The sequence below is a fragment of the Callithrix jacchus genome, chromosome 8 (genome assembly GCF_049354715.1).
Source record: "Callithrix jacchus isolate 240 chromosome 8, calJac240_pri, whole genome shotgun sequence".
Classification (NCBI taxonomy): Eukaryota; Metazoa; Chordata; class Mammalia; order Primates; family Cebidae; genus Callithrix; species Callithrix jacchus.
Window position 1 is genome coordinate 135,147,204 of NC_133509.1, and position 25,879 is coordinate 135,173,082.

The 25,879-nt window shown below is 45.8% G+C and overlaps 2 protein-coding genes and 1 pseudogene across 7 annotated transcripts in view; 2 read left to right on the forward strand and 1 right to left on the reverse strand.

The window, feature by feature from the left end:
- DEGS2 (delta 4-desaturase, sphingolipid 2) overlaps positions 1 to 3,171 on the reverse strand; it is an 85,767-nt gene extending 82,596 nt beyond the window's left edge. For 3 of the 6 annotated variants that reach the window (XM_078335752.1, XM_078335750.1, XM_078335754.1), the window contains exon 1: positions 3,035 to 3,171. The gene's annotated coding sequence lies outside the window, so the exon portion shown is untranslated. Of the gene's footprint in view, positions 1 to 2,786; positions 2,944 to 3,034 lie in introns of those variants that run through there. The other 3 variants (XM_078335753.1, XM_078335751.1, XM_078335755.1) reach the window with 1 other exon arrangement.
- Positions 3,172 to 3,415: 244 nt separating this feature from the next.
- The window catches only part of YY1 (YY1 transcription factor), a 37,136-nt gene continuing 14,672 nt past the window's right edge, over positions 3,416 to 25,879 (forward strand). Inside the window, exons 1-2 of the mRNA XM_002754285.6 lie at positions 3,416 to 4,502; positions 20,233 to 20,395. Coding sequence (XP_002754331.5) covers positions 3,827 to 4,502; positions 20,233 to 20,395 — 839 coding nt within the window. The 5' untranslated portion in view covers positions 3,416 to 3,826. The remainder of the gene's footprint in view (positions 4,503 to 20,232; positions 20,396 to 25,879) is intronic.
- LOC100409648 (microsomal glutathione S-transferase 1 pseudogene) lies at positions 17,997 to 18,933 on the forward strand (annotated as a pseudogene).

A 25,879-nucleotide genomic window follows, 5' to 3' on the forward strand; every position in this document is an offset into this window, starting at 1 on the left:
CCACTGCACTCCAGTCTGGGCAACAGAGACTCCATCTCAACAACAAAAAGCAAGCAAGCAGACAATACCTTCATGTACAAGGCACTGAGCTGACAGACAGTCACAGCCTTTGCTCAGATAGGTGTAAGATAAATACCAGTTTAATTACGTGACAATAATCATTTGCTCCCAAAATAAAAGGACTCTAGGAGTTCAGAGAGAATCCCAATGCATTCTGTATAAACAGAAAAGAATACAAGTTGGGAGGCTGAGGCAAGAGACCGGCCTGGGCAACAGAGCAAGACCCAATCTCAAAAAAAAAAAAAAAAAATTTTTTTTTTTTTTTAATTAGCTCGGCATGGTGGTGGTACACCTATAGTCCTTAGCTACTTGGGAGGCTGAGGTGGGAGGAATGCTTGAATCCAGAAGTTCAAGGCTGCAGTAAACTATGATTGTGCAACTACACTCTAGCTTGGGAGACAAAGCTAGACCCTGCTTCAGAAAAACAGAAACAAAAACAAAAAACACAGCAGTGAAATTATCCTTTTACTTACTACTATTTTTCTGAGACAGAGTCTTACTCTGTCACCCAAGTTGGAGTGCAGTGCTGCGATCTCGGCTCATTGCAACCTCAGCCTCCTGGGTTCTAGCAATTCTCCTGCCTCAGCCTCCTGAGTAGCTGGAACTACAGGTGTGCACCACCATGCCTGGCTTATTTCTGTATTTTTAGTAGAGATAACGTTTCACTATGTTGGCCAGGCTAGTCTCTAACTCCTCACCTCAGGTGATCTTCCCACCTCAGATGATCTTCCCGCCTCAGCTTCCCAAAATACTGGGATTATAGGTGTGGGCCACCATGCCCGGCCTTTCCTCACCTTGAGTCCCATGATTCTGAAACTGCAATTTGACCAGTCCTTCTAAAGTAATTTTTACCGTTAGCAGCAAGTGCAAGCAGGCGAGAGCCAATATAACACATTATCTTTGCATGTATAGTTGTAAGATACTCCATAGTTAAACAGTAGAAGAGTATCTCCTACTAGAGAAAACTTCAGGCTTGCCTTAACAGGTCACCTGTTGCCGGGCAAATTTAAAAAGCTGTTTCTGCAGCAGGTAACCAGAATGGCCTTCAAGAGCATCTCAGTATTTCTGACCTAACACCATTCCTCACAGCTTTGAATCCTTTTCAGCTTTCTCCACTTGAATGTGAACATCTACAGATCTACAACTCAGAAGCCAGGATGCTTAATGGGTATTTCCCTCATTTCTCTTGCTCTCAATTTGTGTCAATGGGGGAGAATCAACTACTTGCAAAGCCATTTCCCCATCAATTACTAGATAGTGGGGAAAGTGAAATTTAAGAAGCATTAAGACATGTGAAAATCTCCCACAACTGGTTTTCATTTGAGAAATATTTAAGCAGTTTATAAGCTACAAAGCCAGAAATGACTCCAACACATTTGACTTTTCCAAACTGTGTGGGTGCAGCACTCCCAGGAGAATTATTCAGGTTTCAAAGCTCAAAGAGAAAGCGATCTAATTTTTCACTCCTCACACTAATATTCTCAAAAATTAAGTCCAATGACATTTAGCAATGTAAATAGGGACTAGGATTTATAAAGTCGCCTTTTAATGAGAATGTATATACTGTTACTCAGAGTGTTTCCAAACGTAAGAAGTCTGCTTGTTTTAACAAGATGAGTCTAAGATTAATGTATTGAGTACTGTTCAGAATAATCGTGGGACTCAACTGCTTCAACACTATTAGAAAACAGTAAACATTGAGAATATTCAAGTTGAACAAATTCATACAGGAGTTAAATCGGCCAAACGAGTACAACAAAGATACACCTTTCTCACTCTCCAATTTGTCATGGTTTCCTTAAAAATCACGAAATCTAGGCCGGACACGGTGGCTCACGCCTGCAATCCCAGCTCTTTGGGAGGCCGAGGCGGGTGGATCACAAGGGCAAGAGATCGAAACCACCTGGTCAACATGGTGAAACCCCGTCTCTACTAAAAAATACAAAAATTAGCTGGGCATGGTGGCGCGTGCCTGTAATTCCAGCTACTCAGGAGGCTGAGGCAGAATTGCTTGAACCCAGGAGGCGGAGGTTGCGGTGAGCCGAGATCGTGCCATTGCACTCCAGCCTGAGTAACAACAGTGAAACTCCGTCTCAAGAAAAAAAAAAAAAAAAATCAGGAAATCTTTGTTTTGCTTTAAGGCAAACTGTCATGTCGACCAAAAGGACAGATTAAGAGCAAAAACACTTCGATGCAATATACCTTATCCAGGAGGGTCTAACTTGCCGCTAATCCGTGCCAAAAATAAAAATAAAAAAATCTAGGCTCTGGGGCAGGTATAATGGAGGACACGGCGGTAAAAAATGTGGAATTTTCAATGATGAGACAAATGCAAAACCTGGTGGGCGCAAGGAGCACATACGAAAGTGACAAAGAGGGGGAAATGGTGGGCAAGGGAAACAATGGCTGGCTGGAGAGCGAAAACGGGAAAACTCAGGAGGAAATTTTAGAAAGCTATTAATAGCCGAGCCACACCAGAGCCGCCAGGACCTTATAGTTCTAAGATCTACGGGGAAACAGACACCCAACGGCTGCGTCTCAGGTTTCCCTGGTTCACAAAAGAATAACGGACATCCACCCAACGGTGGCCCCGGGGCTCCGCGGGCGCTTCCGTCGAGCCCGCGCCGCCCCAAGCGCTCTGCATGGCACCCAGTCGGGCGCTCGCGGCAAGATGCGGGACACAGCCCGCGCCGCCCGTCTTGGTCGGTTCCGCCCTCCACACTCACCCCGCGGCCACCGCTCGCCCGAAGCCAGGCGGCAAGAGCAAACGCCGCCCGACGCGAAAAAGGAAGCACAGGCGTTTCTCGTCAAAGTAGACTTTATTGGGGCGACGGGGCCGCCCCGCTCGCGCCGGCCGCTCCCCGCGCGACTTCCGGGCCGCCCACCGGCCTCAACCCCGCGCCCGGCCGGCCCCTTCCTCCCTTCTCCTCAGGCTCCCGCCCCCGTGGTGCCCGGGGCCGCGCGGACCGCTCACCGGCTCCCGAGGCGGCGGCTGCAGCGGCGACACCCCGCTCCCGAGTGCGGCCCGGGCCCGGGGCAGCGCGTTTTGTGGCAGTTGCACCGCGGAGGGCGGGAGCCGCGCGACACCGAGCGGCGGGAGGCAGCAGCGGCGGCGGCGGCGGCGGCGCGCTGACGTCACGCGCCGCGGGCCGGCCAGCCAGCGCGCGTGCGGGCGGCCCCGCCCCCGGTCCCACCGGCCCCAATCCAGGAGGAGCCCGGCGAGTAGGCGGGGCCTCGGCGGCCAGCGGGCAGATCGATTGGCAGAGAAGGAGGAGCGAGAGGGCGAGCGGGCGAGTGGCAGCGAGGCGGGGCGGGCTGAGGCCAGCGCGGAAGTCTCGCGAGGCCGGGCCGGAGCAGAGTGTGGCGGCGGCGGCGGCGGCGAGATCTGGGCTCGGGCTGAGGAGTTGGTATTTGTGTGGAAGGAGGCGGAGGCGCAGGAGGAAGGGGGAAGCGGAGCGCCGGCCCGGAGGGCGGGAGGAGGCGCGGCCAGGGCGGGCGGTTGCGGTGAGGCGAGGCGAGGCGGGGAGCCGGGACGAGCAGCGGCCGAGCGAGCGCGGGGCGCACCGAGGCGAGGGAGGCGGGGAAGCCCCGCCGCCGCCGCGGCCGCCGCGCCCGCCCCTTCCCCCGCCGCCCGCCCCCTCTCCCCCCGCCCGCTCGCCGCCTTCCTCCCTCTGCCTTCCTTCCCCACGGCCGGCCGCCTCCTCGCCCGCCCGCCCGCAGCCGAGGAGCCGAGGCCGCCGCGGCCGTGGCGGCGGAGCCCTCAGCCATGGCCTCGGGCGACACCCTGTACATCGCCACGGACGGCTCGGAGATGCCGGCCGAGATCGTGGAGCTGCACGAGATCGAGGTGGAGACCATCCCGGTGGAGACCATCGAGACCACGGTGGTGGGCGAGGAGGAGGAGGACGACGACGACGACGAGGACGGTGGCGGCGGCGACCACGGCGGCGGGGGCGGCCACGGGCACGCCGTGCACCACCACCACCACCACCACCACCACCACCCGCCCATGATCGCGCTGCAGCCGCTGGTCACCGACGACCCGACCCAGGTGCACCACCACCAGGAGGTGATCCTGGTGCAGACGCGCGAGGAGGTGGTGGGCGGCGACGACTCGGACGGGCTGCGCGCCGAGGACGGCTTCGAGGACCAGATCCTCATCCCGGTGCCCGCGCCGGCCGGCGGCGACGACGACTACATCGAGCAGACGCTGGTCACCGTGGCGGCGGCCGGCAAGAGCGGCGGCGGCGGCTCGTCGTCGTCGGGCGGCGGCCGCGTCAAGAAGGGCGGCGGCAAGAAGAGCGGCAAGAAGAGTTACCTGAGCGGCGGGGCCGGCGCGGCGGGCGGCGGCGGCGCCGACCCGGGCAACAAGAAGTGGGAGCAGAAGCAGGTGCAGATCAAGACCCTGGAGGGCGAGTTCTCGGTCACCATGTGGTCCTCAGGTGAGCGCCGGCCGCGCGCCCCGGCCCCGGGATGTTTTTGTTTTGAAGGGAAGCCATGTTTTATGTGTGTGATGGGCGCCGCCATCTTCTTCGCCAGGGCAAGTATGGCGGCCCCAAAAGATGGCGGGCCGTGCGGCGGCGGGGGCGCGGCGGCGGCGGGCGGCGGGCCGCGAAGATGGCGGCGGGCTGCGGGGGGAGGGGCCGGCGCCGCCCGGCTAGGCCGCAATGGCGTAGTTTCTCCGAGAGGGGGAAGCGTCGCGTGGGGCGGGGACGGCCGGGGGAGGGGCCGGCGCGCTCGCTCCCCCGCGCCCGCACCAACGGGCGCGCCCGTCAGCCCGTTGTGGCGGCCGCCGCGCGCCCCCGGCCCGGGCGGGCGTTGGCGGGGCTGCGCCGCGGCCTCGCGGGTCGGGGACTGCTGTCTCCGGGACGCGCGCCCCCGCCCGGCGCTGCCGTTCCCCCGCCGGCCGCTGGGGGGCGCCGCGGGCGCGTGCCCCGCCCGCCCCCAACTTCTCGCGACTCCCAGCTGCTCCCGGGAGGCGCTTTCCAGAAGGGGCGACGCGGCGCGCGTGGGCGTCCCGGGCTTCCTTGCTCCCCGCCCACCCAGCGCCGGGCTGGACCCTGCCCCGGCGGTCACGCTCGCCTGAGGCGTCGTTTGCTGCGGGGCGGGACTTGGGCTGCACGTAGGGCTCGCGTGTGCGGGCCCCGAGCGTCAGTCTGAGCCTGTCACCGCCGTTGCCAGCGAATTCCTGGCCTTTTCCTCCTGCAGTAGCTAGTGGAAAGGGCCTGTGAATCTTAGCGGATAATTCTTAGTCACTTCGGTTTTGGGAAAGCTTTCTTTTCCCTCTCAAGTATGTAGCTCTTTGTGAATAGGTTGGGTCAGTTTACTAGACTGTGGACATTTGCGAGTAAATAAAATCGGGTACTTTAATTTTAGGCCTCTGTGCCTTTTACTTTGTACGTAGAAAGGTATCTGTTTTTCCCACGAAAAGAAAGATGCTAGAAATCGAAGTTTTTTGGGGGGTTTGTTTTACTGTTTTAATACTTTTAACGAAGGTCAGAAAAGCCATCTATAGCAAAAGGATCTTTTCTGCATGTGTAAAATCTTTATCTTTACAAAGGCAGTTATTAATTTAATGCTGATTTTAATGTCAGTATCCTGTTGGTATATTCGTTTGCTACCTAGCTAAATTGCTGAGATACTAAATAGACTTGAGAATAATTCTGCCATAGTAGTTAATGCCTGTGATGATTACGTTTAATACTCCACTTAAGGGGTGGAGCCCCTTCCCCTATAGTTACTTTAAAGCTACTTCATAAATTCTTAGAACTGGATGGAGACACAAAAAATATGGTGAGTATTAAAAGATAGTTAGAATTCAGAGAAATGAATGAGAAAGAAATGAAGAGCCTGGACTGAAAAAGCTGGTTTGCTTGTATATGGTGAAAGGCGTGAGGTGAGACAACTACAGCTGGGTGGATCTGTGATTGAAAGAGGCCTGAGCAAAGGAGTCGAGGAGCTGTCAAAACCTAATAGGAAGTGCTAACAGGCGCTCTCCTGCCTCCAGGGTGCCTTGTAGAATTCATAGTAGTTTGAGTTTAGCAGAAACCATGTTTAAATGAAACATAAATATTTTACTTAATGGCTGTCAGAAGATAACTTCCATGTATTTTGGTAGCTCAAGAGATTACACACTGATCATATTGGAACTGAAAGTCATGGTTTTGGCCAGGTGCGGTGGCGCACACCTTTATTCCTAGCATTTTGGGAGGCAGAGGCCAGCACATCACTTGAGGTCAGGAGTTTGAGACCAGCCTGGCCAGTATGGTGAAACCCTGTCTCTACTAAAAATACAAAAATTTTAGCCAGGCGTGGTGGCGGGCGTCTGTAACCCTAGCTACTCGGGAGGCTGAGGCAGGAGAATCACTCGAACCTAGGAGGCAGAGGTTGCAGTGAGCCGAGATTTTGCCACTACACTCCAGCCTGGGTGACAGAATAACACTCTGTCTCAAAAAAAAAGTCATTTTTTTTTTGTTGTTAATGCTAATGAGTAAGGGGTGGGGGTTTTAGTTATTGATGAATTTGCAGAATTTAGAATATCATTTGAAATTATTGCGGTAAAGCTACATTAACCACTAAAAAAGTATATTTACTTTTTCTTGTAGTGTGTGGAATTAGAGTAATTGAGAAAATCAACATATTTTTACATGTTCTGCATTTTATCCCACCAAATTGCTGGCCCACTTTTTTACACCCAGAGAACTTGGTAGTGTATGGCTTTGCTTGATGAAGTGGTAAGTATCAAGTCAGCCAGTTAGGGGAAAAAGTCTGAGGGGCTTGACTGATGGAAGTTAATGTACAATTAAGTGAGTATTTAACAGTCTTTACTTCCCCTGTGCAAGCAGCTGCTTTTAAGGTGGCACAGTTTGAGGTTGTTTTCGTGTCCATTTCTTTTTCTTTCTTTTTTTTTTTTTTAATTTGAGACAGTCTTGCTCTGTCACCCAGGCTGGAGTGCAGTGTCACTATCTTGGCTCACTGCAACCTCCACCTCCTGGGTTCAAGCGATTCTTATGCCTCAGCCTTCCAAGTAGCCGGGATTACAGGCGTCCACCACCACCTCTGGCTATACTGTCCATTTCTTTAAAGTGTTGGTTGTCTAGTTAGTGTGGTAGAATACTCTGCATAAAGGCGGTTATACGTATTTGATGGCAGTAACACAGGATGGCCTGTTTCCTCAGGCATGTGTTTTATCCCCCTTCCTTGTCCTTGTGGTTTGGAATTATTTCTAAAGAGAAGCTAAAGAGTTTGTGGATAACGAGAGCGAAACTCCGTCTCAAAAAAAAAAAAAAAAAAAAAAAGAGTTTGTGGATAATAATACATTTCCCAAGTTCAGATTCTGAAAATGATTTCATCTTCAGAACTGAAATGACATGATATACAGTCAGTATAATTCTGTAACAAATGGAGGAAGGACAGCGGGTTGCTGGGCTAAATTTGTAAGTATATGTACAAATGGGTTGAGTATGGTAGGCAGCATGACTGCTTTTGTGTACTTGATCTCATTTGATCCTGGGCAGGAAGGTTTTAACTACACTGTATTTTCACTAAAATAGCTCCTTAGTTTGGAATGAACTGTGAAGTAACAGTTTTCGTAAGTCCCAAGCTGAGTTACTTGAAGTCCTAGTAAAAATAGCTGTACACGTAGTTACAAGTATAGGTAGGTATTTCTTAGTTAATTTAAATAAAAAAAAAATTAGGTCGGGTGCAGTGGCTCACATCTGTAGTCCCAGAACTTTGGGAGGCCAAGGCAGGAGGATCACTTGAGCCCAGGATTTTGAGACCAACCTTGGCAACATAGTGAGACCCCCTTCTTTGCAAAATAAAAATTAGCCAGTTGTGGTGGCACATGCCTATAGTCAGTCCCAGCTACTTGGTAGGCTGAGGTGGGAGGATCACCTGAGCCTGGAAGATGGAGGTTGCAAGTGAGCTGTGTGATTACACCACTGTATTCTAGCCTGGGTGACAGAGTGAGACGCTATAAAAAAAAAATAGTGGGAGTCACCATATTTCTGGAAACCCAATATTTGGATTTTTTTGGGTTTCTTTTGCTTGCATGTCATCTTCCTTTAATTTCCCACAGTAACAGCACTCTGGTAGGCATCTTTTGAATATAACATCAGCATAGGAATCTAACAGTTTTTTTTTTTATTAGTTTTAAACCTTAAAGGGTCCCTAGATACCTGTTTTTTTCTCTTTTTACTATTTTTTTTGAGATGGGGTCTCACTCTGTCACCCAGGTTGGAGTGCAGTGGTGAGATCTCTGCTCACTGCAGCCTCCGCCTCCTGAGTACCTGGGACCACAGGGCGGGCCACTATGCCCCACTAATTTTTTTTTTTTTTTTTTTTTTTGAGACACGGTCTCATTCTGTTGCAAGGCTGGAGTGCGGTGTCATAATCTTGGCTCACTGCAACCTCTGCCTCCTGGTTTTAAATGATTCTTCTGCCCCAGCCTCCTGACTAGCTGGGACTACAGCTGTGCGGCACCATGCCCAGCTTTTAGTAAAGACCCATGCTGGCCATTTGGTCACCATGTTGGCCAGGATGGTCTCAATCTCTTGACCTTGTGATCCGCACCCGCATTGGCCCCCTAAAGTGCTGGATTACAGGTGTGAGCCACTGCACCTGGCCCCAGCTAATTTTTTATTTTTGGTAGAGATGAGGTTTCGCCATGTTGCCCAGGCTGGTCTTGAACGCCTGAGCTCAGACGATTCACCCGCCTCAGCTTCCCAAATTGTTGGGATTACCGGCCTGCCTCCCCCAACACACACACACCCTCACACTCTCTCTTTTTTTTTTTTTGAAACAGAGTCTCATTCTGTCACACAGGCTAGAGTGCAGTCCTGGGCTGAAGCAATCCTCTCACCTCAGCCTTCCAAGTAGCTGGGATCTCTGTGCATCTGGGAGTTTTTTAGTTGTTGCTTTTTAAATTAGAGATGGTATCTTGCCTTGTTGCCTGGGCTGGCCTTGAATTCCTGGGCTCAGACTATCCCCCTGCCTCAAATTCCTGAGTAGCTGGGACTACAGACACCCAGCTTCAACTGTGTTTTGAATAATCTTAATCAGTTGCTTAAAGCCAGTGTTTACTTTGGGCTTTTTGGCTATATGTAATTAATAAATATTTCAGTGTTCATTACAGTACTATGTATTTTTTCCCTAGGTAGTCATGCTATTATACAGGAATAACTGTTTTATAACTTAATTATAAACTAACCCGCTTAACCATTGCATTGAATAGGGAAGATAATGATTAAAAACTGAGAATTTAAAACATTTAGAGAAAATCTAGGTGATTTAAAAACTTGAGGTTCCGGGTGGTGAGAAACTGTGCACCTCTCTAAGGCTGTTGATATTTTAATTCAGAGTGGTTAACTAATTTGGAGGGAGCAGACGTTGCATTGCCATGTGCATGAACTGCTACATAGATGCCTAGAACTGTGGGAAAGAGCAAACATGTCCATGGCCACCCCGTCCCATTCCATTTGCATACATGTGTTTTGTGAGGCGAGGCCAGCATGTGCATACTGCCTGTCCATGGCTAATGAAGATGGCACAGGTGCAGGGACAGTTGGGACTGTGTCCCCCCACCCTGCCAATCCTGTGCCCTGCCACCCAATACAGCTTAGGTTGGATGGGGGCTGTGCCTTCTCAAAGTACTGGCAGCTGAGTGGCACCTCCTTCACGTCTGGGAATCAGTGGACCCTCCCCTGGTATACCCAGGGCAGCCTATGCCCCAGGCAGAGAACCTTTGCTTGGACCTTGTTGGTATGTGGGGTGGTCAGACCCTACCTGAGCTGTGACCTTCTGAGAACAGACAAATAAAATTGCTGAAGAAGAGGCAAAAATAATAATTACTATTCTGTTACAATGAATAGAGAAGTGGCCTGTTCTGGATTAAGCAAAATGTATATGAGCAGAAAACCACTGATATTAAAATCAATAAATGCAAGTAAGTTGAAATGCATTGAATTTTTCTCAATTTTATAAGTTTGGAAGATACAGGTTTGCCAAAAATCACTAGTCATGATGGTTTGCCATTCAGTCTCTGTGGGTTTTTCATCCCCCCAGTAAAACTGTGCTATTTATCGCTAAGTAGAGATGCTATGAACATGAATTTCCATGGAGCCAAGCTCAAAAAGCCGTCGAAAGTAATCACTTCAACCTCATGACCTACATAAGGCAGCCTAAGTCATAGATCTGGTTTCCTGATCTGGTGGCTCTGAAAGCTTTAGCTTCGATTCCGGATAAAGCCCCTGTGCTGTCAGACTCTCCACTCAAGGTTATTAACCTTTCCTTTTCCCTCCTGCTATCCACAACTCACTCCCCCTAGTGGGGGGGGAAAATTGGTATCGGGAAAAGGTCATCCACAGTTAGCATTTTAGGCTTTTGGAAGGGGGTAAAGTTTTTAAAACATCCATGTCCATCTCCTAGGTGGATATTTACAAAAGGCATTTCTAGTTTGTTTTTGAATATCGCTTTACAAGGTCAGTCTGTTTTAAGGCTGGGAAACTTAGAAATTATATTAGTAAAACAATTATTGCAATGAACATTACTTAAGAAAGAGTATTTGCTAATTTATTTTCTCTGTGCTCCTACTACTTCCAGTAGGAAGAGTAGGTAAGCAAAAGTGAATTTTCTTTTTTTTTTTTTTTTGAGACAGGGTGTCACTTTGTCACCCAGCCTGGAGTTCAGTGGCCCAATCTCAGCTCATTGTAACCTCCACCTCCTGTGCTCAAGGAGTTCTCCTGCCTCAGGTTCTCCAAGAGCTGGGACTGCAGGCACGCACCACCGGGCACGGCTAATTTTTTGCAGAGACAGGGTTATCAGAATCATGACTTGGATTTAGAAAATAACACTAATGTAATTACTGTTATAGTAGATTGTTAGGAAGAGCCAAGGGAAATTTTAGAAGTTAGCTGACTACTGGATAGGTTTGCACCTTTTCATGTATGATGAACCTTAATAACAACACATACGGGGAGCCAAGCCAAGCTATTTCGTAGTTCTGAGTATCTTCTCAGTAGGTTCCATTGTATTTAACTTCATGAATAATTATCAATAATAGAAAGCCAGCAGCATCTTATTTCCTCTCTAGAGGGCACTGACCTTGGGATCTTTGTAAAATGAGTTGGGATAGCAGTATCCTTAAAGTCACTTTCAATCTTCATAACAAGGAAATTCTATTCCTTTACAAATACAACAAACTACTCAATTATTCTTCTTCTCTTTTTTTTTTTTTTTTTTTTTTTTTTTGATACAGAGTCTTGCTCTCTCACCCAGGGTGGATTGCAGTGGTTTGATCTGGCTCACTACACCCTCTGCCTCCCAGGCTCAAACAATTCTTCTCCCTCACCCTCCTGAGTAGCTGGGATTACAAGTGTGTGCCACCATGCCTGGCTAACCTACTGTATTAGTAGAGACGGGTTTTACCATGTTTGCCAGGGCTGGTCTCAAACTCCTGACCTCAAGTCATCTGCCCGCCTTGGCCCCCCAAAAGTGTGGACATTACAGATGTGAGCTACTGTACCCAGCCTACTCAATTTCTTAAACATGACCTAGCAAATGGGATATTAGGAACTCTTGAGCAAAAAAAATATTTTTTTTTTGGAGACAGGTTCTTGCTATGTTGCTCAGACTGGAGTGCACTGGCTATTCACAGGTGTGATCATTGTGCACTGTAGCCTCGAACTCCTGGGCTCAGGCGGTTCTCCAGCCTCAGCCTCCCTAGTAAGTGGGACTAGAGGTGTGTGCCACTCCACCCAGCTTGAATAAAATTCTTAATAGCCATTCAGTTACTTTAGTTTTACACGGTGGTTTCATATGTGGTTAAACATTAAAACAATGTAAATTACAATTAAAAAAGTATGAATGGTTATTTGCGATGGACCATTTCTTGTGTAATTTTTTTTTTCTCTCCAAGATAGTCTTGCTCTGTTGCCCAGGCTGGAGTGCAGTGGAGAACCTTTACCTTCTGGGTTCAAGTGATTCTCCTGCCTCAGCCTCCTGAGTAGCTGGGATTACAGGCGTGTACCCCCACACCCGGCTAATTTTTTTATTTTTAGTGGAGATGGGTTTCACCATGTTGGCCAGGCTGGTCTCAGACTCCTGACCTCAAGTAATCTGCCTGCCTCAGCCTCCCAAAGTGTTGGTTTTACAGGCGTGAGCCACTGCACCTAGCTTTCTTGTGTAAATTAGTTCCCCTCCTCAAATAGAAGATCTGTGAAGCAGGGAAAGGGACTGCCATTGCTGTGCAAGAAGCTGTTCTGTTGGTGCCAGGACCTGTCTCTTCAGGAGAGTATTGGACTTTGAATATTGAGTGAACGAATGGATGGAATTGTGCTATAAGGCAGAATCCAGTGCTTATACCAAAATACTTATTTTTGTCTATTCCTGTATAGGTGGAAAACAAGTATTAGCAATAGAGAGAAGGTGGAGAAGTGTTGCCTTTTAGAGGCATCATGGGCTTTAGAGTCAGTCTTTGATTCAAATATCAGATCTGCTACTTACTGCTCTTTAGATACATTGCTTGTTATTTCTGAGGTCAGTTTCTTCAGCCAAAAACATAGGGTTTAATACCTTAAAGATTTTGTTTGGATTGAGAAACGTGGCAGTTGCCAGAATGAAACGGGTACTTAACAATGATAGTATCCTTTCTTAAGGTCTTTATTAGTAGGAAAAACTGGGAAACAGACTACATCTTGATTTTTGCCTGTTGCTTAGCAGTGAATCCCAAATGTTTAGCTCTCCCCATTTCGGTGAAAGTTTGGGTGATGGCAGTGGTGAGTCTTTGTCTTTTTGCCAGGAGTAACCTAGAGTGGCCTAAAATACAAGGTGTGGAGAAACAAAATCTAGCTAAACACGTACATGCATACATACATAGGTAAATATGTCAGTTGGTGAAGGTGAAAATAGAAAATCAGGATCACAGGAAACATTGACGTCAACCCTAATGAGCTTCCTGGCAGTCAAGATAAAAAAGGAACTTACATTACCTTTATTGGATACTTATTCTACGGAAATAAAGCTTTTTTTTTAGGACTGAATTCAAAAATCAATGCCTTTGTGTATGAAGGGACCACTGAGTGGTAGTACTGGCATTTTTCAGCCAATGTAGTGACAAATTTCACAGTGTTCTCTAAGAGCTGCCTTAAAAATGTATTATAGAATGTGGCGGGGCATGGTGGTTCACACCTGTAATCCCAGCACTTTGGGAGACTGAGGTGGATGGATCTGAGGCCAGGAGTTTGAGACCAACCTGGGCAACATAGTGAGACCTTGTCTCTACAGGAAAAAAAAAAGCCAGGGATAGTAGCATGTGCTTATAGCACCAGCTACTCAGGAAGCTGATGCAGGAGAACCACCTGAGCCCAGGAGGTCAAGGCTGCAGTGAGCTCCACTCCAGCCTGGGTAATGCTAAGATTCTGTCTGAAAAAGAGATTTTTATGATTAACATACTGTGGTTGACTGAATAATGACTTCCAAGATAGCCAGATCCTAATTCTTGGAAGCTGTGTGCATTAACCTTATTTGCAAGTGTGATTAAACCAAGGTTCTCAAAATGGGGAGAGTAGCCTGGACTATCCAGATGGGTACCAGATGTAATCACGGAAGTGTCCTTGTGTTCACTGGAAGGTAGTGGGAGATTGACTGCCAAAGAGGATGTAGGAGGGGTGCAAGAGGTTGGAGTGAGGTGAAGAGAAGAGGTCAAAGAATATAGGCAGCCTTCAGAAGCTAGAAGAAGTTAGGGACCAGGTTCTCCACTAAAGCCTCCGGAAGGAACCCACACAATGGCTTTATAGCTCTGAAACTGATTCTCATTGCTGGCGTCTAGAACTGTAAGAGAATAAATTCTTGTTGTTCCAAACCACCAAATTGGCGGTGGTTTTGTTACAGTGGTAATAGCAAGCTAATACGTGTGCTAGCACCGCCTGTGTACTTCAGTCAACAGGAACTTGGCAAGTCCCTATTACATGCAAGACGCAAGACCTGCTGTTCCCCCTTAAACCTAGGAGAGGGCGGGAAGTGGAATACAGGGGCTTTTTTTGCACACTACTCAATTTCCCAGGCATGATGGTTGGCCTTTAACACATTACCTTGTTTTAGCCTTTTAGGATGGGTGTATCCTTTTTCCCTCCCTTCCTCCCCTCCCCTCCACCATTCTTTGTAGAGGCAGGGTTTCTCTTTGTTCTCAGGCTGGTCTCTAATTCCTGGCCTCAAGAGATCCTCCTGCCTTGGCTTCCCAAAGTGCTGGGATTACAGGTGTGAGTTCCCATGCCTGGCCTCATTATTTAATAATTGAGGAAAACAGGCAAGGTTAAGAATGGAGGCTGGAGTGATAGGAATGAACGGCCTCTTGAAGGGAAGAGATCTTGACTTGGGTTTTGGAGAGTGGACTGGGCTTAGGTCATGAGAGGAAGGCAAGAGGGTAAATTGTATTGACTACCTTTTACTAGATACTGAGAAAACCAAATTGCTTGGAGCGTGGAAGGGAGATGAGACTCCGTCTTTTCACTTCTGTGAACTTGTAGGGTGCTTTCTAGCCTTTCCATTTAGTTCCTTAATTATATCTTTTTGACTGGAGACTGGAGTCTGCAAACTTAGTTTATTGCTTTGCTTCTCGAACTAGACTGTGAGTGGTTATTGCTTTGATAACATAGAAGGAAATTGAGCAGCTGAGGGATTGGGATAGGCCAGGACCTTATTTATTAATATAATACCTTTAACCTTTTGAATAGTACCATATGCAAAAATAGAAACTTTTAAATGTGAAACCAGGCAAGGTTAAGAGTAGAGGCTGGAGTGACAGGTGCACGCTACCATGCCTGGCTAATTTTTGTATTTTCATTATTGATGGGGTTTCACCATGTTGGCCAGGTTGGTCTTGAACTCCTGACTTAAGGTGAATTAATTGTCCTTCCCCATTTATTACGTGAGCCACTGCACCTGGCCAAGATATTTTTTTGAACAAAAAAAGAAACTTATAGGCTGGGGGCGGTGTCTCATGCCTATAATCCCAGCACTTTGGGAGGCCGAGGTGGGCGGATCACCTGAGGTCGGGAGTTTGAGACCAGCCTGACCAACATAGAGAAACCCCCATCTCTACTAAAAATACAAAAATTAGCCAGGCGTGGTGGCACATGCCTGTAATCCCAGCTACTCGGGAGGCTGAAGACAGGAGAATCGCTTGAATCTGGGACAAGGTTGTGGTGAGTCAAAAATCACGCTATTGCACTCAAACCTGGGCAACAAGAGTGAAAAACTCCATCTCAGAGAAAAAAAAACAAACTTGTATGCACATATGGTCTGTAATGTAATAAATAAAAATTATATTTTATTTTACAGCATAATAAATTTTTATTGTATTTAGTAAAAACTTCTGATTTTCTTTTTGCAAAAATTAGTCAAATGGTAGCAGACATCGACATTATTTGATGTATTGCTTTACTGTGTATCTAGCTCATGGTGAAAATGAGGCAGTCAAATATTGTTCTTTTGATTACTTCTGGCAACAAAAGCTAGTATCTTTTGTCATTTCTCTAGAAGTTTTCTTTGCAACTTGATTTTTTTCTGTATTTCTTTCTTTCTCTTTTTCTTTTTCGAGACTGAGTTTCTCTCTTGCCCAGGCTAGAGTGCAGTGGTGTGATCTCAGCCCACTGCACCTTGTCTCCCGGGTTCAAGCGATTCTCCTGCCTCAGCCTCCTGAGTAGCTGGGATTACAGGCATGTGCCACTACGCCTGGCTAATTTTTGTATTTTTAGTAGAGATTGGGTTTCGCTATGTTGGCCAGGTTGGTCTTGAACTCCTGACCGCAGATGTTCAGCCTGCCTCGACCTCCCAGAGTGCTAGAATTACAGGTGCAAACCACCATACCCAGCCTATTTTCTTGTTGACCGTCCTAACAGTTTCTGTGCCTTGGTCTTCAGAGAGTTCTAGTTATCTTCCTTGTAGGAAACACTGTTTATTAAGGAATAAATCATAAACGTGGTAACATGTGTCTTAAATCTATATTTTAAGAGAACATAAAATAACCACAAAAATTATTTCAAACTTAGACAAACAAAATAATTTTTTTTAAGGCAAGAAACAGATTGTTTAAAAGTATGGGAGGGCTGGGCACGGTGGCTCATGCCTGTAATCTCAGCACTATGGGAGGCTGAGGTGGGCAGATCACCTGAGGTGATCTTCACCCTTGAAGAGGAATGGAATATTATTATGTGTTACAACAGGTGGGTCTTAAAAACATTATGCTTAGTGAAGTAAACCAGGCATGGATGGCAAATACTATATGATTCAACTGGTATGAGGCACCTGAAATAGGCAAATTCACAGAGACAGAAAGTAAGTAGAATTGAGGTTATAGCAGGTGCTGAGTGGAAGGGAAAGTTCTTATGTAATGGGTATGGGGTTTTTTTGTGGTAATGAAGAAAACATTTTGGATATAAATAGTGGTGATGGTTACACAATATGAATGTATTTAATGGCACTGAATTGTACACTTACATAGGGTTAAAATGATAAATATTATGGTAATATATATTTTACCACAGTTTTTTGGTTTTGTTTTTATAAAGAAAACCGTGGAAAACTAAGGTAAAAAAGAGGTTGGGTTTGGCCAACTGGCTGTACTTGCAGATTCCTGATATAGGTTATAAAATCTTGTCAGCCTCTACTTTGGTCTTCTGTCATAAATATTTTTGGTTTCTAATTCTGAATTATTTTAGGGACCATCCTCTGGGTTCTTACTGTTCTTCAGTGTTGGTACTGTACGACACTCATACTTGTTATGTCGCTGAGTTAAACTGTTTAGACAGAGCTAATTGTCTTCCTACCTATGGATACCTCTTCAGTCTCCTTTGCAAAGTCTTCCTCAGTCTCTAAATACTGGAATTGCTCAGATGTGGGTTTTGAGCCCTACTCAGGAAGTATTTCCTCATTTGACTTACCTTACTAGAGTATAAGTTCCATGAGAGCAGGCACTTTGTTTCTAGCTTTTATTCCCAATGCCAACAACAATGCCAGGCACATAGGAGGCCCTCAATATGTGTGGAACTAATGAAAAGAATCATCTCGCCTGTGGTTCCTTTATGCTCTGAGTTCAGTCTTCTTTCTCAGCACACTTGAGACATACCCTCTCTGGTAGACTTCATGTTTGTGTCTCTCCTAGATTCGTGTGTTGAAATGTTAACCCCCAATGTGATGGTATTAGAGGGGAGGTCCTTTGGGAGATAATTTAGGTCTGAGAGTGGAACCCTAATGCATGGGATTAGTGCCCTATGAAAGAGACCCCAGAGTGCTAGCTCTCTGGTCCTCTCTCTACTATGTGAGAAGACAGTGTGAAGATGGCCATGTGCAAACCAGGAAAGTGGGCCTTCCCCAAGAACACCACCATGCTGGCACCCTGATCTTGGACTTCTAGCTTCCGAACTGTGGGAAGTACATGTTTGTTGCTTAAGCCACCCAATCTATATTTTTGTTGTAGCAGCCCAAGTGGATTAACACACTCTGATCAGTAGCTTGTTGAGAGTAGCACTGATTTTCAACATTGCTATCATTCTGTATCAGAAATATTTTTAAAAAGCTCACACCTGTAATCCCATCACTTTGGTAGCTGAGGCAGATCACTTGAGCCTGAGTTTGAAGCCAGCCTGGGTAACATAGTGAGACCTTGTCGCTACAAAAAATAAAATTAGCCGGTCTGTGGTCCCAGCTACATGGGAGGCTGAGGTGGGAGGATTGCTTGAGCCTGGGAGGTCAAGGCTGCAGCAAGCCATGGTTGGTTCACCGCACTCCAGCCTGGGCAACAGCGAGACCCTGTCTCAAAAAAAGAAAGAAATATAAAACATGAGGACAAATAGCTCCCTTGGTCACCAAAGTATTTCTGTACCCATTGAAAGTTTTGATGTAGGCCTGCGTCCGGCCCGCGCAGTGACAGTCCCCGCAGTGTGCGCGCGACCCGGCGGCGGGACAGGCTTGCTGCTTCCTCCTCCTCAGCCTCTCCATTCTAGACCACAACCGAAACAATGGTTGACCTTTCCCAGCTAACGGACGATGAAGTGTTCAGGGCTTTTGCCTCCTATGCCACAATTATTCTTTCAAAAATGATGCTTATGAGCGCTGCGACTGCGTTCTATAGAATGACGAGAAAGGTTTTTGCCAACCCAGAAGACTCTGCAACATTTGGCAAGGGAGAAAACGCCAAGAAGTATCTTCCAACAGATGACAGAGTAGAACGTGTACGCAGGGCTCACCTTAACGACCTTGAAAACATTGTTCCGTTTCTGGGAATCGGGCTTCTGTATTCCCTGAGTGGTCCCGACCTCTCCACAGCCGTTCTGCACTTCAGAATCTTTGTCGGAGGACGGATCTACCACACCATCGCGTACCTGACACCCCTTCCCCAGCCAAACAGAGCTTTGGGTTTTTTTGTTGGATATGGGATTACTCTTTCCATGGCTTACAGGTTGCTGAAAAGTAGATTGTACCTGTGAAGGGAATCATACAACTCATCATCCTGTTGTTTTCTTAAGAATTCTCTACTTCCAATTTATAGTGAACACTTCCTTAGGTTTTAGGTAAGAGAGATGCAGAGGAATCATGACCTGGGGTAAACCCATTTGGAATATTAGCATCGCTAGTACTCTGTATTCTTGATTTACATTTGGATTAGAAATTTAACCTAAGAATTCTTACGTCTTCTGTCTGGTTTTTAAAGTACTTTCTTATAAGTTTTAATCATGTTATGATTTGTGACATTCAGTCAACACTGCACTTTTGAATCTATAAAATAATTGCATGTATGAGAACCATTTCAATACTGCTGAAACTGAAATATGAAATAAAAAATGTAGAGAATGAAAAAAAAAAAAGAAAAAGAAAGTTTTGATGTAGAAGTAGATGTGCCCAGGCTAGAGGAATAGGCAGGTAAAGGGGGTGTCAGTAGGAGCAGGCAGCCGTGGGAAAGGGAATGAAATTAAAGAATTCGGATACAGTTCAGAGGCCTGGCTTTGTGACTTATGATCAGTAACAACATTTCCTGTCCCTTTTTCTGAATATATCCAGCTACAGCTATTTTTTTCCTGGGCCCCACCATCCATCCGTGGATAGATATTCTTCATCTCTGAATGGATAACCTTGGGAATATTATCTCTAGTGTTCTTTCTGGTTCCAAACAAGAGGCAGCAGAGCTTAACAGTTAAGCTTATAGGTCTTAAGGTTAGACTTCATGAGTTTACTTCTGCCACTTACTAGCCAGTTAACCCTGAGCAGGTTACTTAACCTCTCTGTGCTTGGGCATTCTCCTCAGTAAAATGAAGAAATCTGTGATTCCTTGTAACAATGTATAATTAGGTTTCCTAGAATTAAGAGTGGTGGAATTAGAGAGGCATTTAAAGTTAAAAATTGCTGTATTCAATGCTTTTCATTGCTGAGAGTGGTTGAACTTGATAATGACCACTTGAATCCAATGGAACCTATGTTCTCTCTTTATCTTCCTCTCATACTCCAGCTTTGTTCTGATGTCAGAAAGCTGCGTGCTTTCAGTTACATGTAGTTTTTGCTGGTTGTAAATTTCATTTTGGTTTGGTTTGGGTTTTGGTCTTTTTTTTTTTTTTTTTTTTTTTTTAAACACTAGTGGAAAGGTAATTCAAGGTAAGAGTTGAAGCCAGTTTAACTTCTGAAAGATTTTATTTTACTACTTTTGGTGAGAGTTTGTTTGAGAAGCAAAAAAATTGCAGTTAGCCTTGAAAATTTCAGAGTACCTATTTCTAATTTAAGCATCAAAGGTAGAAGAAGAATGTTTTTGGCCTCTGGGCACTTCTACTGTAGCTTAAGAGGCAAGACCAACAAAAATTCAAACTATCAGAGAATAACCTAGGAGTTCAAAGAAAAGGTACGAATCAGGCTGCAGTGATAAAATCAACATACCTTTAGAGAATTTGAGCTAGACTTTGGAGGGGAGGCTGGGTTGAGAAGAGAGGTGGTAAGAGAGAGCAAAGGTGGGAAACTCATATTTGTCAAAAACCTCCTGCCATGCTCTTGTGAATTTAACCTGTGAGAAAAACAGACTGGTTAGAATGTAGGAGGCATGTGCAAAGGAGAAACTGGTGAAAGCAGTTTTTGTAGTTTTTAAAATCTATTTACTCAGCTAAAGATAATCAATCTCATGATGTGTTTCAGATGAAAAAAAAGATATTGACCACGAGACAGTGGTTGAAGAACAGATCATTGGTGAGAACTCACCTCCTGATTATTCAGAATATATGACGGGAAAAAAACTTCCTCCTGGAGGAATACCTGGCATTGACCTCTCAGATCCCAAACAACTGGCAGAATTTGCTAGGTAAGTTATAAGAACTTTCCTTTCTTTTAATTATAGAAAGTGCTTGAGTTTTGCCATCTATGTTTTCCTGTGCCTAAGTCAAATTGATGGCTTCTATTCTTTCTTTAGGGAAACTCCTGAAAACAAAAGCAGTTTTACTTTTAGTAGTAACTATGCTATTAATGTGAGTGGCAGCATTTTAGATCCTTGTAATAAGATGAAGCAATTACCCTTTATTTATAGGCATGCATGTGAATATATAAAATTGCACATAATTTGTTTTGGGATAGATATCTTCACACTACCTTAGGGCTTCTTTGTATTCTTTTTTATTTTTTTGAGACAGGAGTGTTGCTCTGTTGCCTAGGCTGGAGTGCAGTGGTACAGTCTCAGCTCGCTGTAATCTCTACCTCCCTGGTTCAAGCGACTCTTCTGCCTCAGCCTCCCAGGCAGCTGGGATCATGTGCCACCATGCCCAGCCAACTTTTGTATTTTTAGTAGAGACAGGGTTTTGTCTTGTTGGCCAGTCTGGTCTTGAACTCCTGGCCTCAAGTGATCCACCTACCTCGGCCTCCCAAAGTGCTAGGATACAGACGTGAACCACAGCACCCAGCCTTTAGAACACGTTTTAAATTTGAGTGTGTTGCATTGGTCTGTGCTGCAGGAGACCTGGGTCTGTATTAGATTCATCCAGCTGACCACTGGAACGGATTTCATAAATTCGTATCTGTCATGTCATCAGTTAAGCTCCCAGTATATTAATTTAAGCTGGCATTACAGGAGGAGTTACCAAGTATTTATTGCTGGGACATGGTGAGCAGTGGAGAAGCTCTGAACCCATTGGTTGGGTGTGTTTGTTTTGTCTAAAGTGGGCTGGGTTCCTATAGAAGCCTACTTTTTGTGTTACTTTCTAGTACTGTTTGGCAATTTTTACAAGGAGCTGAAAATACCCACAAATATGTAAACTTTTACATTTAAATGAATTAATAAAATATATTGTGGGGCAGAAAGCCTAATGCCTTCCCATACCTGAGGTTGGATAAAACCTGGAATAGCTCAGGACATTTCGGCAAGGGCAGGATTAAGAAGAAAGAAATCCTTTTGATGTTGCGCATTCTAAGAACAGAGTAGGGGTTGCCTTTTTTTTTTTTTTTCTTTTGAGAGCAGAGAGGCAGAGGTGGAGACCCTTCAGTGTCCTGGCTTCCCTCTTGGCCCTGCCAAAAACCAGGTGGGCAGTCCCTGCCACCGGGAACTCATTTCTCCACTTAATTAAATGGGTGTTAAGAATTCGATTGTGATTTGATAAAGGGGCTTCTTAACCTTTTCTTCTCTCCATTGAAACTATAATTTATAATATACACACTGTTTCTAGTTTATCATGACTTAAAACACTGAATGCTCTATCCATTTGTTAATGACATTCCAGCTTTTATTGCCATTCATATTTCGAAGACAGTTATGTAAATTAAATATTAACTGCGCTTTCCCCTAAAAAATAGCAGAAATGGAATCTGTAGGGTACCTAGTCAGCTGTGAGGTTAGTTTTTGAACAGACTGAGCCAAGTATTGTGCCAGTGTTTAATGTTGTCACATGTTTGTTTGTTTTCTTGAGATCGAGTCTAGCTCTGTCACCAGGCTAGAGGGCAGAGGCATGGTCTTGGCTCACTGCAACCTTCACCTCCTGGGTTCAAGCAATTCTCCTGCCCCAACCTCCCAAGTAGTTGAGATTACAGGCACCTGCCACCATGCCTGGCTAATTTTTTGTATTTTTAGTAGAGACGGGGTTTCACCGTGTTGACCAGGCTGGTTCTTGAACTCCTGAACTCAGATGAGCCACAGTGCCCAGCCTGTCATGTTCTTAACATTAGTCAGCTCTTCCTATGTACTTAGGATGCATGTGGAGATGCACCAGGAAAGCTATGTGGAAGGGTGCCATTTGAATTTGATTTGGGCCTTGAAGAAAATAAGAGTTTTCTGGTGTCTTTTAAAAATAGAGGGACAGGTTCTCACTGTGTTGCCCAGACTAGAGTGTAATGGTATGATGATAGCTCACTGTACCCTCAAGCATTCCTCCTGCTACAACCTCCTAAGTAGTTGGAACTACAGGTGTGTGTGTGTCACCATGCCTGGCTAATTTTTTTTTTTTTTTTTCTGTAGAGCTGGGGTCTCACTATGTTGCCCAGGCTGGCCTCAAGCGATCCTCCTGCCTCAGTCTCTCAAATTGTTGGAATTACAGGTGTGAGCCACTGCACATGGCCCTAGAGTTTTTGTTTTGTTTTTTTGATACAGGTTTTCGCTTGTCCCCCAGGCCAGAGTACAATGGCACAATCTGGGCTCACTGCAACCTCCACCTCCTGGGTTCAAGTGATTCTCCTGCCTCAACCTCCCAAGTAGCTGAGATTATGGGCATGGGCCACCATGCCCTGCTGATTTTTGTATTTTTAGTAGAGACAGGGTTTCACTATGTTGGCCAGGCTGGTCTTGAACTCCTGACCTCAAATGATCTCCCCACCTTGGCCTCCCAAAGTGTTAGGATTATAGATGTGAGCTACTGCACCCAGCCATCCCTAGAGTCTGTTAGAGATGGAGGGTTTCCTGGGAATTAGGGTGCTTTCAGGGAGAATGGAGTTGAGGTAAACTGGAACCACATCACTAAAGTGATGAATCCTGGGCCAGACTATGCAGACATTTCTCATATGCAGTGGGCAGCTACCTCAGGCTTTGAACCTGGGGGAAGGGGCTTTGTGAGTGTGTAGACCTTTAACTTGGGGAAATTCCTTTGCAGCTGTCTGTGCAGGCTAGATTCATAGAGGCACAGGAAATGAGAGAGATCAGTTGAACAAAAGTTAATGAAGGCCTGAGTTAGAATTGTGGCAGTCAAATAACAAAGGAATAAATGTGATAGAACTTACAAGAGACCAGCTGGGCTCTGTGGCTGAAGCCTGTAACCTTAACACTTTAGGAGGCTGAGGGTGAGATTGGTTGAAGCCAGGAATTTGAGACCAGCCTGGGCAAAATGACAAGACTCCATCTCTACGAGAAACTTTAAAAGCTCAGCTTGGTGTTATGCAGCTAGCTACTTGGGAGACTGAGTGGGAGGATCGTTTGAACCTAGGAGGTCAAGGCTGCAGTCAGCTCATGCCACTGTACTTTAGCTTGGGTGACAGAGCAACTCTAAAAAAGAAACTGTGAGAGAAAATGGAAAAGATTTAGAAACAGATTGACTGTGTGCTGGGGGGTAAGAGCTTTCTTACCATTTTGATGCTTTTCGTCACTGCTCATCAGATGACTGTAGCCCCAACTTACCTCCTAAAAAAACTACCTTAAGTCCAGCATGGATGTCTTATTATTAACAGCATCTAAAACCTAATACTGACTACTCCGAACCCCAAACCAGAACACTGAAGCTTTCCGTGTCAATTGTGATTCTCCCCTGCCCACATGGTTGGGGAGGCCTCAGAATCATGGCAGGGGGCAAAAGGCACTTCTTACATGGTGGTGGCAAGAGAAAAATGAGGAAGAAGCAAAAGTGGAAACCCCTGATAAAACCCATCAGATCTCGTGAGACTTATTCACTCTCACGAGAATAGCATGGGAAAGACTGGCCCCCATGATTCAGTTACCTCCCCCTGGGTCCCACCCATAACATGGGAATTCTGGGTGATACAGTTCAAGTTGAGATTTGGGTGAGGACACAGCCAAACCATATCAGAGGGTAAGAGATCCCAGTGGCAGAGTAAAAGCAACATTCAGACAAGTGAAAGGAGACTCAGGAGATTACAGCATCAACACAGACAGTGGAGGAGTTGCCAGGAGGTACAGGAGGGAGGGGACTAAAATGCCCCTTTTTTTTTTTTTTAAATACTGAGTTTTGCTCTTGTTGTTGCCAAGGCTGGAATGCAGTGGTGTGATCTCAGCTCACTGCAACTTCTGCTATTCTCTTGCCTCAGCCTTCAGAGTAGCTAGGATTACAGGCATATGCACCACCATGCCCAGCTAATTTTTGTATTTTTAGTAGAGGCGGGTTTCACCATGTTGGTCAGGCTGGTCTTGAACTCCTGACCTCAGATAATTCACCCGCCTTGGCCTCCCAAAGTGCTGGTATTACAGGTGTGAGTCACCGCGCCCAGCCATAAAACTTCTTTAGATTATACATTGTGAAGGAGTTTCAGTGGAGGGGCGGGCAGAGGGCTAAGGGAAAGGTTTTGAAGAGAGAGGGAACCTATGGGTGGTGAGCAGTAAAGCCATTAGGTGTTTGTGACTCTTGGCACTGCTTACCCTCCTTGAAAACTTGGGGCAGGTGATCTAAGAGCTTCTCCCCCATCTTCTGAATAGAAAATCCAGGGGCACATGTTACTGTTGGGAAGGTAACATGGCTACCTTAGACCATACTCCTTAAGAAGGAGACCACCCACAGAGACTGTCACCCAGGTTACCTGATAGCCATCCATGTGTGAAATTTCAAAACGCCAAGGCTGAAGAACCTAAAAGTTTCCAGGGAGATAGGCCATTGACTAGAAAGAATGATAGACCTGAATGAGACTTTTCCTCAGTAGCAGAGGATAATTAGAGACAATGAAACAGTACTTTAAGAGGAAAAATTACTGTAAACATAGAGTTCTTGATCCAGCAAAGCTATCAAGTCAAATACAAGGGCAAGAGATGACAGTTTTAGAGACCCAAGGATTTATGTTGCATGCACCCTTTCTGAGGAGGTAACTTAAGGATATACTGAAACAAAATGAGGAATAGCAGAAGGAAGATTTCCTAGTGCACAACAACCAAGAGGACAGCTGTGCAGCAGGCTAGCAAATGTATTCAGTTAATGGAAGGTTGACCGGTTGTAAGAATTTCTTAAGAAAAAGTCAGTTTCATTCAGTAGTGGGTAGAATAAGCTTGGCGGAGTGGAAAAGGGTCTTCTGAAAAACCAAAGGCATTCATCAGAAACTCCATGAAAAGGGTAAGGGGGTAGGGCAAAGAAAGCCATAGCCTAAAAAATGGGGCCTTATTTTGACAGTATTGAAAGAAAGAGCTTCTTTGATCTGACTCTAGGAGGATTCTCTCCTTGTAGTTCCTGTGATGTGCTTGTAGGGCATTAAGTGTGATCCTAGCACATTGTTTAACCCCACAGTAAATAATATTTGCATAATCACAATATGAACGTAAATAGCATTTTTTTATTAGCCTGTTAAAGATTTCATTTGTATATAGAATAGAATAAAATCTTGCTTGTCTTGATGGTGTAAAAAAAGTAAAGTTTGGGCCCTGTGAGGTGGGTTAAGGGTTGGGCTCCTCCTCCTCCACATTCTACATACTAGCTCTTGAAGATCATGTTAATCTAAACAAATCTGTGTAATTGGACGGTGGTAGTGGTGAGAAATACTTGCACCTAGGTGCCCTGTTTTGTTAGGTCTTCACCTTTTGAGGATGTGTGTAACAGTTAAATAAGATTTTTCTGGAGGCCCAGGAATTGAAGACTGGGACTCTGAAAGCAGAAGATTGGTA